The sequence below is a fragment of the Tupaia chinensis genome, unplaced genomic scaffold (assembly GCF_000334495.1).
Source record: "Tupaia chinensis unplaced genomic scaffold, TupChi_1.0 Scaffold000001_1, whole genome shotgun sequence".
Classification (NCBI taxonomy): domain Eukaryota; kingdom Metazoa; phylum Chordata; class Mammalia; order Scandentia; family Tupaiidae; genus Tupaia; species Tupaia belangeri.
In genome coordinates, this window is record NW_006159427.1 from 4,367,070 (window position 1) to 4,379,246 (window position 12,177).

The following is a 12,177-nucleotide window of genomic DNA, read 5'->3' on the forward strand; positions in this document are numbered from 1 at the left end:
TTTGATACAATATCCGAATATCCAAGAGCTGAGATTTTCAAACTAGTATGTCCTTTCTCCTTCTTTGTTTGAAGTCTCTTTGTTGTTTCTTTCTTTCTCCAATCAGCTGGTCTGGTTAGCTCTATGGGAGAGGAAGATGCCAGGAAGACCTCTGCACTTAACTTTACAATGGGCCTTGGATTAAAGCCATCAGGTTCCATTTGACCTAATGTTATCTGGCTCCAAATCTACACCTCAACATGGAGATTTATGGCCAGAGGTTTATAAATAATGGACATTTTCCTAGGCCTGTCCTGAGCATATGGGCAACAAATTCAACAAGTGTTTATCAACTATGCACTATGACAATGCCTGCCCTTGTGCAGCCTCCTATGCCCTAAAAGAGGACAGAGAGTAAACTAATAAATATTTGCGTGATCTCATGTAGTAACAAGAAAGTGGGCAGTAGTGGGCTATTTTACAAGACGGTTTCTCTGTGGAGGCAGCGTGTGAGCAGAGACCTACACTGAACGAAGGCAGGAAACGTATAAATATCTGAGGGAAGGTTTTCCAGAAAAACAGAACAGCAAGTACAAAGACCTACCAAGAAAGAAGAAGCTGAGTAAGCTTACAGAAAACCAGGAAGGCCAGGAGCACCAGCAGGAGAGATGGCAGGAGAAGGTCTGAGATGGAGTGTGGGAGGAGCCAGGTACTGAGGGTTGTCTTAATAATCTTTGTGTCCTCCCAGCCTCGCAAATGCTTTCCTAGAAGCCCTGTAATCCCTAGGCAGTTGAACTGGAGTTTCAGTTAAATATTTGGATGTGACTAAGAATGACTTGGAGGAATTAAGGCAGTTCTCCAAACTTTTTATCTAAACTCAAATAAGGGAAGAGAGACTGGCATGCAGAGACTCTGAACTGGCTTGTGTCTGCGCTTTCTACCCTTTGCCTTACCCTTCCACTGTCCCTAAAGGAAGGCAAGATTCATTGTCCCATTAAAGAGCAGAGGCGCTAGCACTGCATCCTCCTGCCATAGGTCTAAGTGGACTGGCAGGGCTCCTGGCCCTCCTCCAGGCTGGTGAGTTCTCTCACGCCGGGTGTTCTCATCCCACTCAAACCTAGAAAGCCTGCTTATTTTGTTTAAATTACAAGTATTTTATAATTGTGAAGTCTCATGTCTACCTGCACATTTTAAATACAAGCTGAATCATGAAATCTGTGTCCAGATGACCTATATATATTTTACAATAGAGAAATTACTCTTTGTCAACCTTGTTTTTTTTTATTTAGTATAAAATAAAAATTATATGGGTTTTAACATTTATTAGTCTTGAGTAGAAATACAGCTTAGTTCTAAATAAGCAGTAGATTCTATCAAGGGTCTATTCTTTTTCTCAAATCGGGGGTGGGGGAGTTGCTCCTAGCTCATCTCTCAGCCATGCTATCGATGAGCCATGGACCATCAGGAGAGGCATGACTATTTGGGGACAAATGCGAATACTTGTACCTTCCAGTTTTTGTTTATAATGCTGCCTTCCAAAGGCACCCAGAGCAATCCGTTCCCTGTACCCCCCTTGGCACAGGCCCTCAGACATTTAGGCCACCCAGGCCATGTGTCTTCGTGCCCTCTGCTCATGGCCCGGCACCCTTTGAGTGCTTCTGGACACCTGCTTTGCAGGCTCCTTAGCACCCAGGAGGTTTGTTGGCATTGTCCTCCAGCTCATCAAGTGCCCCATTAAATGTGGTGCCGAGGATTAAGAATGATCCTCCATGTGCTGTCTCCCCAGCATGGAGAAACAAGCCACTTAAGCTGTCTTCACCTGTTCTTCTTCATTAAATAGTGTCTTTCTTTCCCTCTCAAGTTTCTTCCTCTCCACGGGTCCCTTGCTATTTGTGGAAAACATTGAGCTATTTTCTGTGCTTCCTTTCCTGAAAATATAAACAGACTCAGTATTTGGGACCTAATTTTCTTTTTCATGCCTCATATCACCTTTGTTCCCCATCTTTAAGCTTTCTGTTTGGGCATGTGTTTTTCTTTAAGTCTGTGGCATTTGGTACACTGATCAATTATCCTGGGTAATTGCTCCTCATTTAAGAACCCCTATTCTTTCTCATTAAAGACCAGACAAGAATACTTCCTCTCATTGACCAGGTGCACCAGATCTCTTACTTACCCTCAATTTGCCATTTTGCAGCTTAGTGCGTAAGAGCTCATTCACTGAGGGGCATAATTTGAGTAGCTTGTGTGTGCCCAGTGGGGGCAGCTGGCGCCTCTGATCTCTAAATCTGGCTGGAAGAGAGTGCTGTTTTCCTCTGCGCTCCTTGTCTTTGAGGACCCCTGTGGATCTGCTAAATGCAAGTGAGAGAACAGTTTTTTGAGGGGTGGAGGGAGTCATACATCTTTACAAACCCTGGTCCAATTAAACTCCGTCTCCTGGTTCCCAGGTATATTGGTAATGATTGTCTACTTGTCAGTCTGAGGTTGTAAAACCAGGCAAATGGCCCTTTCGCTTAACCTCGCGCTAGAGCAGGCTACTTCAGCGCCTCCACTCCGCGTCTCTTTTATTGGTTAACAATATTTGCTGTCGTTGTAAATACGATTCCTTCTTGCCTATTAGGCAGACCCCCTAAAACTATATGTGTTAAGGGGTCCTGTGCTGCATATTTAAGAATTCAGATGAGTCAAAAGTGGGCATTCAGAGAGTGTTCACTCTTTGGAACCATAACTTAAAATTCCAGTCAGCAACCCTTTGGAGATGTAAATTGAGGAAGCAGCTCTCCTTTTGGACAGCTTAATGATCTGTAGTTAATAGTAAGAGGCTGATGGGCAGATGCAGTACAGCTGGGCTGAGGTTAGCCTTTTTCAGCTCTCCAAATGGCACAGTGATTACAGCCATTGAAATACAGAATTCTATCCAGAATCCATAACCAAGAGCACAAAGGTTTGATGGTGGCTTGTCAGTGTGGCCTCTTCTCTGCACACAGACAGGTCATTTTACCCCAGCCAGTAACTCATGTCTCCTTCCTGAGCCTGCCCCAGGATGGGCAGTCGCTACACAGATAGCCCCTCCACCAGCTCTGGGATGAAGAGTGCTGATTTAGGGCCAACCTCTCCTCTTAACTATGCGCAATCGTAAAAAATTGAGCATAATCTCTTGGCAGCAAAATGTAAGTCTGGGAGCCAGAGAGTACCTAGCTGGTGAAGGTTCTTGTCCCTTCATGTAAAATTCACTTGGAGTTACTAGGTGCTGTGGTGTCAGTTTCACTGGCAGTTTCCAGCATGTCATCATCTTCCTTCAAAAGCCCAGTGAATTCAGGAACCATAGCGAAACATAAACAATCCCACTCAACAGAGGCAGAGGACTTGAGCGAGCTTTTCTCCAAAGATGTACAAATGGCCGATAAGCTCGACATCACTAATCATTAGACAAATGCAGATCAAACCCACAGTGAATTACTCCCTTATATCCACCAAGATAACTGCTATCAAAAAGCAGAAACTTGCAAATGTTGGTGAGGATGCAGAGGAACTAGAACCCTTGTCCACTGCTTGTGGGAATGTAAATTGGTGCAGTCACTGTGGAAAACAGTATGGCAGTTTTTCAAAAAGTTAAAAACAGAAGTGCCGTATGATCCAGCAATTCCTCATGTTCGCAGCAGTGTTATTCATAATGCCCAAAAGGTGGAAGCAGCCCAGTGTCCACGGATGGATGAATACATGAAATACAGTATATATACACGTGGGATGTTGTTCATTCTTAAAAGGAAGGAAAGAAGTTCTGACGTGCTACAACATGAATGAACCTTGAGGACATTATACTAAGTGAAATATACCAGTCATAAAATGTCAAATACTCTGATTCTACATGAAGTAGAGTAGTCAGATTCACAGAGACAGAAAGTAGAATGGAGGTTGCCATGGGATGGGAGGATGGGGAGGTTCATTAAATGGGTATAAAGTTTTAGTATCAGTTATGTATATTTCACCACGACTGAAAAGAAAAGAGGGCCCCACAAGTGAAGGATGCTACCCTCTCTTAGCAGTCCAGGTTTTGGAGGCAAAGTTCAGAGATAAGAGCAGAAAAAAAAAAAAAAAAAGTCAAGGAATAGATCTTGTCTCTGTATGAAACTAATTAAAAATATGGTTTTTCTTACAGAGTCATTTTTCTCTCAAGAAGGGAGCTGCAGCCTTAGGGATTGGAACAGACAGCGTGATTCTGATTAAGTGTGATGAGAGGTAAGCGTGAATCTGCAAGTCTTGTTGGTTCGTAACTTGCAAATGCCAGATCAATACCTTTTGGTTGCTAATGGGAGGTAACTGTGGGGTGGCAGACCTGCCTCCATCCGAGCCTTTGCCATGCGCTGTTGTTTCTTTTTAACACGAGGTTTGCTCTGAGTCCTCAGATGTTGTTCCTCAATGCCATGGAGCCTTTCACAGCCCTTGACGGAATCGGAACCTTTGTTAAATCAATCAAAATATTCTGCACCAAGAAGGTGCAGGAGGACATTCATCACCTGGGCAATTTAGCAACAACAGGCAATTTGAGCACTGATTTATGGAGGTATCATCACGTTAGGCACCGTAGATTGTGTAAACTTGATGGGGTGATTACAGAAGGGGGGGACCGTTTAGTGAGCAGGAAGTAAATAATGCCCCAGCAACTCAATGACTTTGTTTTGGAACCAAAGAGCTCTTGTGAGCTTGGCTCCCAAACATCACAGGTATGGTGCGTGATTTAAGTGCATCTTCAAGATATCCATGTAGGCCTGGAACCTGTAAAAAGTTAGACTCAGCACTGATGAGTACAAAACGCCCAAAATGGAACCTAAAAGGAATAAGTAAAAAATATTAGTCCCCTACTGTACATTTTCCTATTTCGGATATTACCATTATAAATTACCTTTTCATCCTTCAGTGAACAGCCTTATGTGCCCACAGCTTCTCCATTTATACTTATATCTTTGTATAATTACTAACTTAAATTACATGAATATTCTAAGGACCATGATACATCAAGGCAGTTGCCTTTTAAGATGTCTCATCCATTTATTCTCTTAACGGTATTGCATGTTGGGGAAAAATTAAAGCTACGTGAGTGGCTAAGTGTAGCCTTTCATCCTATATAGATAATTCATATCTACCGTGCAGCAAGAGTTTAAGACAAGCCTGCCTGACTTGAATAGTTTAAGTGCAAGTGAAGTGTTTATGATCGAGAGCCAAGGAGAAGGCCTTGGCCAAGTCATTTGTAGCCACCATTCCAGTCAGAGCAGTTAAAATCGTCTTGTCAGCCATTTTGTGTTTATGATCATGTCCTTCTGAAAGTTAGACACGCAGTTCAGAAAAGCACTTAAGGCCAACAAAGTAAGTTCCTGTTTGTTTTTCCTAGTATGTTTTACAAAGTTCATCTAGGCTTCCCACAACACAAACCTGCACCTTCTATCTAAGGCTTCATTTCTCGTGATCACTCTTACGCTGCACTTTTGCCTATCAGTGGTAGGGGTGACAAGGTTTACCTTGTTCTGCAGAGAGTTGACTTAGTAGATGGTTCATAATGGGAGGAAAATGTCTTAATGGAGAACAGGCTGTGTGTTTCTAGCAACAAGTCAAAAGCCATATGTGGAAAAAGATGAGGTCCCTTCCCTTAATTAGCAGTCACAATGACCTTCTTTGGTGACCTGTTCAGAGCAGAACATGGCTCTCAGTTAAAACAACAAAAAAAAAAGATAAGTCTTTATTTGTCTGGACTAGGTTCTCTCAGAGCTGAAAATTTTTTAAAAAATCATTTACATTTTGTTACATATCTTCTAATAAGTATTAATAGAATAAGATAGAGTGGTGCAAAATCTCAGTTCACTATGCCTTATATTTTAATGTGCTGTATTATAACTAAAAAAGATTATTTGGGCCAGACACATAGTATAGCAGTTAAGCAGAGAGCTAGATCCCACATGACCAGCTATGGTTAGAATTCCAGCCCTAGTAGCTTGAAAATCACACTGGACACATGTGCATGTATGCCCAGGATTCTGATGGGATGGAGAAATGGAGAAAAGGAGATTGTGACATGACCATGTTCCATTAGGGGATGCCATCTTTCTTTCCCTCTCCTCTCTGGTTAACACACACACACCCTTCAGCAATTAAAAAAAGGGGGGGGGCTATTTTGTAAAAATTACTTATTAAATTTGAAACAAGGAAATGTGTTATGTGAATTCTTGATTTTATAAGCTATTTATTTAAAAATCACTTTTTCTTGCTAGCAAAAAGTTGAATATTTGGGAACCAACAGATGGCATAGTGGTTACATGGCTGGACTCCCACATGACCAACCACGGTTTGAGTCCCAGAACCAGTAGCTTCAAAATCATACTGGTTGCATGTGCATGTGTGCCCAAGATCCTTGGAGGAAAATGAAGGAAAAGGGATTGTGACATGGCCATCTCCCCTAGGGAGTAAATTCTCTCTCTCTCTCTCCCTCTCTCCCCACCCCCCCAATGAACACACACACACTCTAAGGCAGAAACCTCTAAAAAAAAAACAAGTTGAATATTTGCAGTCATGGGATTAATGAGTTTTTACTCAAGTATCATTAGGTTTGATACTGGTAAAATTTGGATTAATGGAATCCAAATTGCTCCATTGATAGGTCTAATGGCAGAAGAAAAGTGAGTTACTATCTAGAAACTTCTTTTGAAAGAGAGCTGAATGGATGAGGTCACTGGTCAAAAAGATGTTTCTTGATGATTCAGTCATGGGAGAAAAAGAGAAAATGTGTTATACAGATGGTGATTTGGAAGAATATAAAGTTCCCATATGATGAAAGAAGGATCCCTGTGAGCTACAGGCAGCGGCTTAGATTGAGAATGCAGGCAAGGTGGATGGTCACAGATGCTACACAACTTGGTCTAGTGTGAACCAAACAGACACTTCAAGAATGTAAGCACCAGGACAGGGAAAGCCAGGCCCCTGTTAATATGCATCTCACTCTACATATCATTCTACATTTAAAGGAAGTATGAGAGAAGTTAGCCATATGAAACAAGAAAGGAAAGAATGTTCTAGGCAAAGGCCACAGCACATTCTTCACCGTGGGTGGGAGGAAGAACTTGGCTTATTCAAGGACCTGAAAAGAAGGTTGGGAGAATGTGGTCACAATGATGGGCCTCATGGGCCATCCGAAGCAGTAAAGACTCTAGGCTGAAGACATAGGACACCAATGAAGATTTTTGAGCAGAGGAGTTGCATCATAGTCTTGCGTTATTCTAATATTTAAAATGCAGAGTGAAATGTGGTTCAAGACCGGAAGTGGGTGGCTATTGAAGTGCCATGAATGGGAGGTGATGAGTGGTAGGTCGACCAGCTGCAGAACAGTGGAGATGGAGGGGATGATGGAGCAGGGTGGAGGGTGAGGGAGAATCAGAGAAATGCCAGGCTCTGGTGCCATGCTCTCAGATGAGGCATCCTGGCCAAGGTGGAAAGTTCAGATTTGGAAATGCAACTTTGGAAAGCTTATGAGTAGTCCAAAAGGGTGTCGACTAGGCAGTTGCAAAGTCAGCCTGGAGTTCAGCAAATAAACAATAGAAGCATAAGGAAAGAACTTCGGGGAGCATCCACACTTCAGGGATAGGCAGAGTGAAAGGACCCTGTAAAGGAGATTGAGAAGGATCAGTCAGAGTTGTTGGAGGAGAGCCAGAACTGGGGCTGGGAGGACCGTGAGAGTGTTTCTAGAGGAAGGAGTGGTTAACAAGGTCAAATGCTACCAGTAGATGAAAGAGGCCCAGTGTCTGCCCATCATCTTTACTTACAGGACTGGGTTTGTGCTTTTGGCAAGAGCCATTTCAATAGAGGAGTAAGGGCAGAGACAGTTCGTAATGGGATGATGGGGACATGGGAGATGAGGAAAAGGAGAGCAGACACAGACATTTCTAAAAGGGAGGAGTAGGGCTGAAGCTGCCAGGAATATCAGATCCAGGGTGGCCTTTTTTCTGGCTGTTTAAAGAAGAGGAACTTAAGACCTGTTTCACTGTCAGGTGAAGAACTTGCTTGAGGGGGAATGGGAGTTATGTGAGAAAAAGAAAGGATAGAGATCAGCGATTTCATTTCTCTTGTTGAATTCTTTATTCTTTTGGCTAAAATTATGTAGGATAGTTTTCTAAGGAACTCACAAGAATTCTGAAATTATTTTGCATTATAAAATTGGAAGGAAACAAGAGGGAGAAAGGAAGAGAATGTGGGGGAAGAAAGGAAAGATGTGGGTTGTCTTGTCTTTTTAGTCTCCTCTTTTTGTTTTTAAAAAGATAATTTTAAAGGTTTTTGCCATAGGATGTGTGTACTCATTGGATAAGAGAGAGACAGTAAGAGAGAACGTGAGAAATCACTTCCCATGGGGATGGCCATGCCATGGTCTCTTCTCCTCCATTCCCCTCCTGGGATTTTGGGCATGCACGTACGTGTGCCCAGCATGATTTTCAAGTCACCAGTTCTGGGACGTGAACCACGGTTGGCCATATGGGAGTCCAGTGCCTTAACCATTATGCCACCTGCTGACCTTTCTTTTGGTCTCCTTTAATCTGGCACATTTCCTAGCCTTCCTTTGTCTTTCATGACACTGATGTTTTTGAAGACTGTAGACCACTTATTTTCAGTTAATTTGGAGTTTTCTGCTATTTCCTCATGATCAGATTGAAGTGATACCCTGGGAGCAGAACTTCCTTGGAGGTGATGCTTGTCTTTCTCAAGTGCATCGTAGTTGGAGGTTCATCCTCTTATTAGTAATGTTAACTTCAACCATTTGAATAAGATGGTGTCTGCCAGGTTTCTCTACTGTAAAATATCTATTTTCTTTTCTTTTTTCTTTTTTTTTTCTTTTTGAGAGGTTTTATTCGCTATAGGGCGCGTGCGCTCACCAGACAGACAGACAGACAGAGACATAGAGACAGAAAGCGAGAAATCACCCCCAAGGGTGGGATGGTCACACCGCAATCCCTTCTCCTCCATTCTTCTCTCGGGATCTTGGGCACGCACACACATGTGCCTGGCGTGAGTTTTAAGCCACCGGGTCCGGGACGTGAACCACGGTCGACTATGTGGGAGTCCAGCAACATAGTCATTACGCTAACTGCTGGTTCCCAAATATCTATTTTCTCTTTTCCATTAATATATATCTTGTAGGGGATGCTTTGAAACTATAAATAGCTAATTCCTCCTGAAACATTTGTTCACTATTGTATTCATTCATGATTCTTCCTGATTTATTGTTCTGATGATTGGAAAACAGAGTTTTTTAAAAGGGTTATTTTTATTTAATTTTATTTTATTTTTATTATTATTATTATTAAAATTTGACCAGAGAGAGACAAAGAGAGAGAGGGAAAGTGAGAAAACAAGCCACCAGGTCCAAGACTATGTGAGAGTCCAGCACCTTACCCACCACACCACCTGCTGGCCCCAACAGCGATTTTCTAACTCCTTCATTTTTTCTATATTTATTAATTCCTTTCATTCGACTATAGCGAAGAGCTCTCTCTTCTTTCTCTCTGCCCCAGCCCTACTCACTGCCCACTCACTTTCCCTCCTTCATTTATTATCAGGATGGACTCAAGTATACTTTAAAAAAATTAATCCTCTCTTCCACTTGCCTTTCTCTTCCATTTATCTGTCTCCTTCCTTCAAGGATTCCTTTACATTATCTAAATCACTAGTAACTTGCTGTAAAACCTTACAGAAAATATATCTGACCGAGACACATGATGCCTGGTTGGCATACAGCAGAAAAATCACTGGCTTTCCTAGCTCCCATGTAGCACAAAAATCCTTTTAGCTGTTTTGATGAATAGTTCTATATCACAAAAAATTAACTACCAGTGCTTTCGTGTACATGCTGGCCTTTTAAAAGACATTTCATTCTATCTTTATAAATTACAGTTAGATTACATTTCCCTGTGCTTGTTAAGTACTGTACTTTATCATACAATTGACTTAAGCAATTGAAAGTATAAATAATCTGGGGCCATTATACTCTTTTATTAAATTAGCTGAATTGTGTCCAGTGCCTAAAGGTGGACAAAGAGGCTAAGTAACTCTTTCGGGTCCTTGGGGAGTGGTTGAGTGCATAGGCTTCGCAGGGACACTGAATCAGCTGTGGTTGAGCAGGGCTGTGACACCTGCAGAAGCCTATTTCCAGTGTGTTTAGATGCAGAGAACTCAGAGGAGCTAGTGGTGTGTGTGCCTCGTTATGTCCTGTATCAGGCAGGGTTATAAAACAAGGATAATTTACTAAGTATTTATTATATGCCAGGCACAATCCTATACCCTTCACACAATTGGCCTAATGAATTCACTTGATTAGAGCTATGAGAGTACATGCCCTTCATTTATCTGACGCCATTTCTGAAGAGTTTCTTATATACAACAGTGTTAAGCAGTATGGAAGTTTTTCTTTCTCCATGTGACACATAACACCTCTTAGGTGACATGTCCAAGGTCATGCAGCTGGCAAGTAAAGAGTCTTGACATGCTCGGACTCAGAAGAGAATTCCCAGCATTCACTAGTTAAGTGCAGCCCCTTCTTTTGTTTTCAATATTTTTATTGGGATAAAATACGTATAACAAAACTTGCCTTTTTAACCATTTTTTTTTTATTTTTTTGCCATAAGGTGCATGCACTTGCTAGAGAGAGAGTGAGACAGAGACAATGAGAGAGTAAAAAATCACCCCCCCCATGGGGGATGGTCATGCTGCAATCTCTTCTCCTCCATTCTCCTCCTGGAATCTTGGGCACACACACACACACATATGTCCAGTGTAATTTTCAACTCATCAGGTCTGGGATTTGAACTGCAGTCCACCATGTGGGAGTCCAGTAATGTAACCACTATGCCATCTAGAGCCCCATTTTAACCATTTCTAAGCATGCAGTTGAGTGGTATTTCATACACTCATGTTGCTGAGCAACAATCACAGAACTCCATCTGCAGAACACTTCGCTTTGTGAAAACTAAAACTCTGACCCCATTAAACACTAACTCCTCATCCCCCTCTCACAGCTCCTGGAAACCACCATTCTGCGTATATACTGTCTATCCACACTCTATGATAGACACTCAAAGACTTCAGAACATAAAAGTACTAAAAATTGTAATGGACACTAGAGACAAAGTGGAAAGAGAGTGTGGGAGGGGAAGAACGTGGGAAATTTGGGGGAGGGGGAATGGAGAGGTAAGACATTTATGGGACACAGATCAAGTTTATTATCTGTTGATGAGGATGTGTATGGTGGTCTCAACTGGGCTGGACTGAAGTGTATATCATACTGGGTAAGGCCTCTTCACAATCTAAATGATGTATAGCGATTTAACATATGAATAATAATTTTTAAAATAAATTTAAAAAAAAGAACTCCAAAAAAAACCAACCTAAAAATGGAATTGCCATGTTACCCATCAATCCCACCCTTGAATATACTGATTTACACTCCCCCCCCAAGCAGTGTATAGAGGTGTTGGTTCATCATGTCCTCATTAATCCTAGGAATTAAAACATTCAATAGGGCTGAGGAGACCAGCAGTTAGCATAATGGCTATGTCGCTGGACTCCCATGTAGTCGACCACGGTTCACGTCCCGGACCCGGTGGCTTAAAAAACGCCAGGCACATGTGTGTGCGTGCCCAAGATCCCAAGAGGAGAATGGAGGAGAAGGGATTGCGGCATGGCCATCCCCTCTGGGGGGTGATTTCTCGCTTTCTATCTCTATGTCTCTCTCTCTCTCTGTCTGGCGAGCGCACCTGCCCTATAGCAAAAGCCTCTCCAAAATAAATAAATTAATAAATAAAAGGAAATTTAAAAAAAGAAAGAAAGGAAAAAAAGAAAAAAAAAACATTCAATAGGGCTGACTCTGGAGCCGAGTAGTGAAGGGTGCTGAATCCCACATGGCTGATCACAGTGCAAGTCTTGGCCCAGCAGCTTAAAACAAAAGAACAAAACAAGCCCAGTGCATGAGCATGTGTCCCAATTCCAACATGATGGAGAAAAGGAGAAGGAGGAATTTGGGTATGACCATGCCCAACTGGAAGATGCTCACTCCCTCTCTCTAGAAAGCATATGCACACTCTGGTGACTAAAACAAACGATACAAAAAACCACTTCAGTGCTTGTATATCAAAGTGATAGATGGAAATTTTCTAGCAAAGATGGTTATAG

The 12,177-nt window shown here is 42.1% G+C and overlaps 1 protein-coding gene across 1 annotated transcript in view; it reads left to right on the forward strand.

Annotated features, from left to right (window-relative positions):
* The window catches only part of GAD2 (glutamate decarboxylase 2), a 103,021-nt gene that overhangs the window by 22,493 nt on the left and 68,351 nt on the right, over positions 1-12,177 (forward strand). Inside the window, exon 8 of the mRNA XM_006139728.2 lies at positions 4,136-4,215. Coding sequence (XP_006139790.1) covers positions 4,136-4,215 — 80 coding nt within the window. The remainder of the gene's footprint in view (positions 1-4,135; positions 4,216-12,177) is intronic.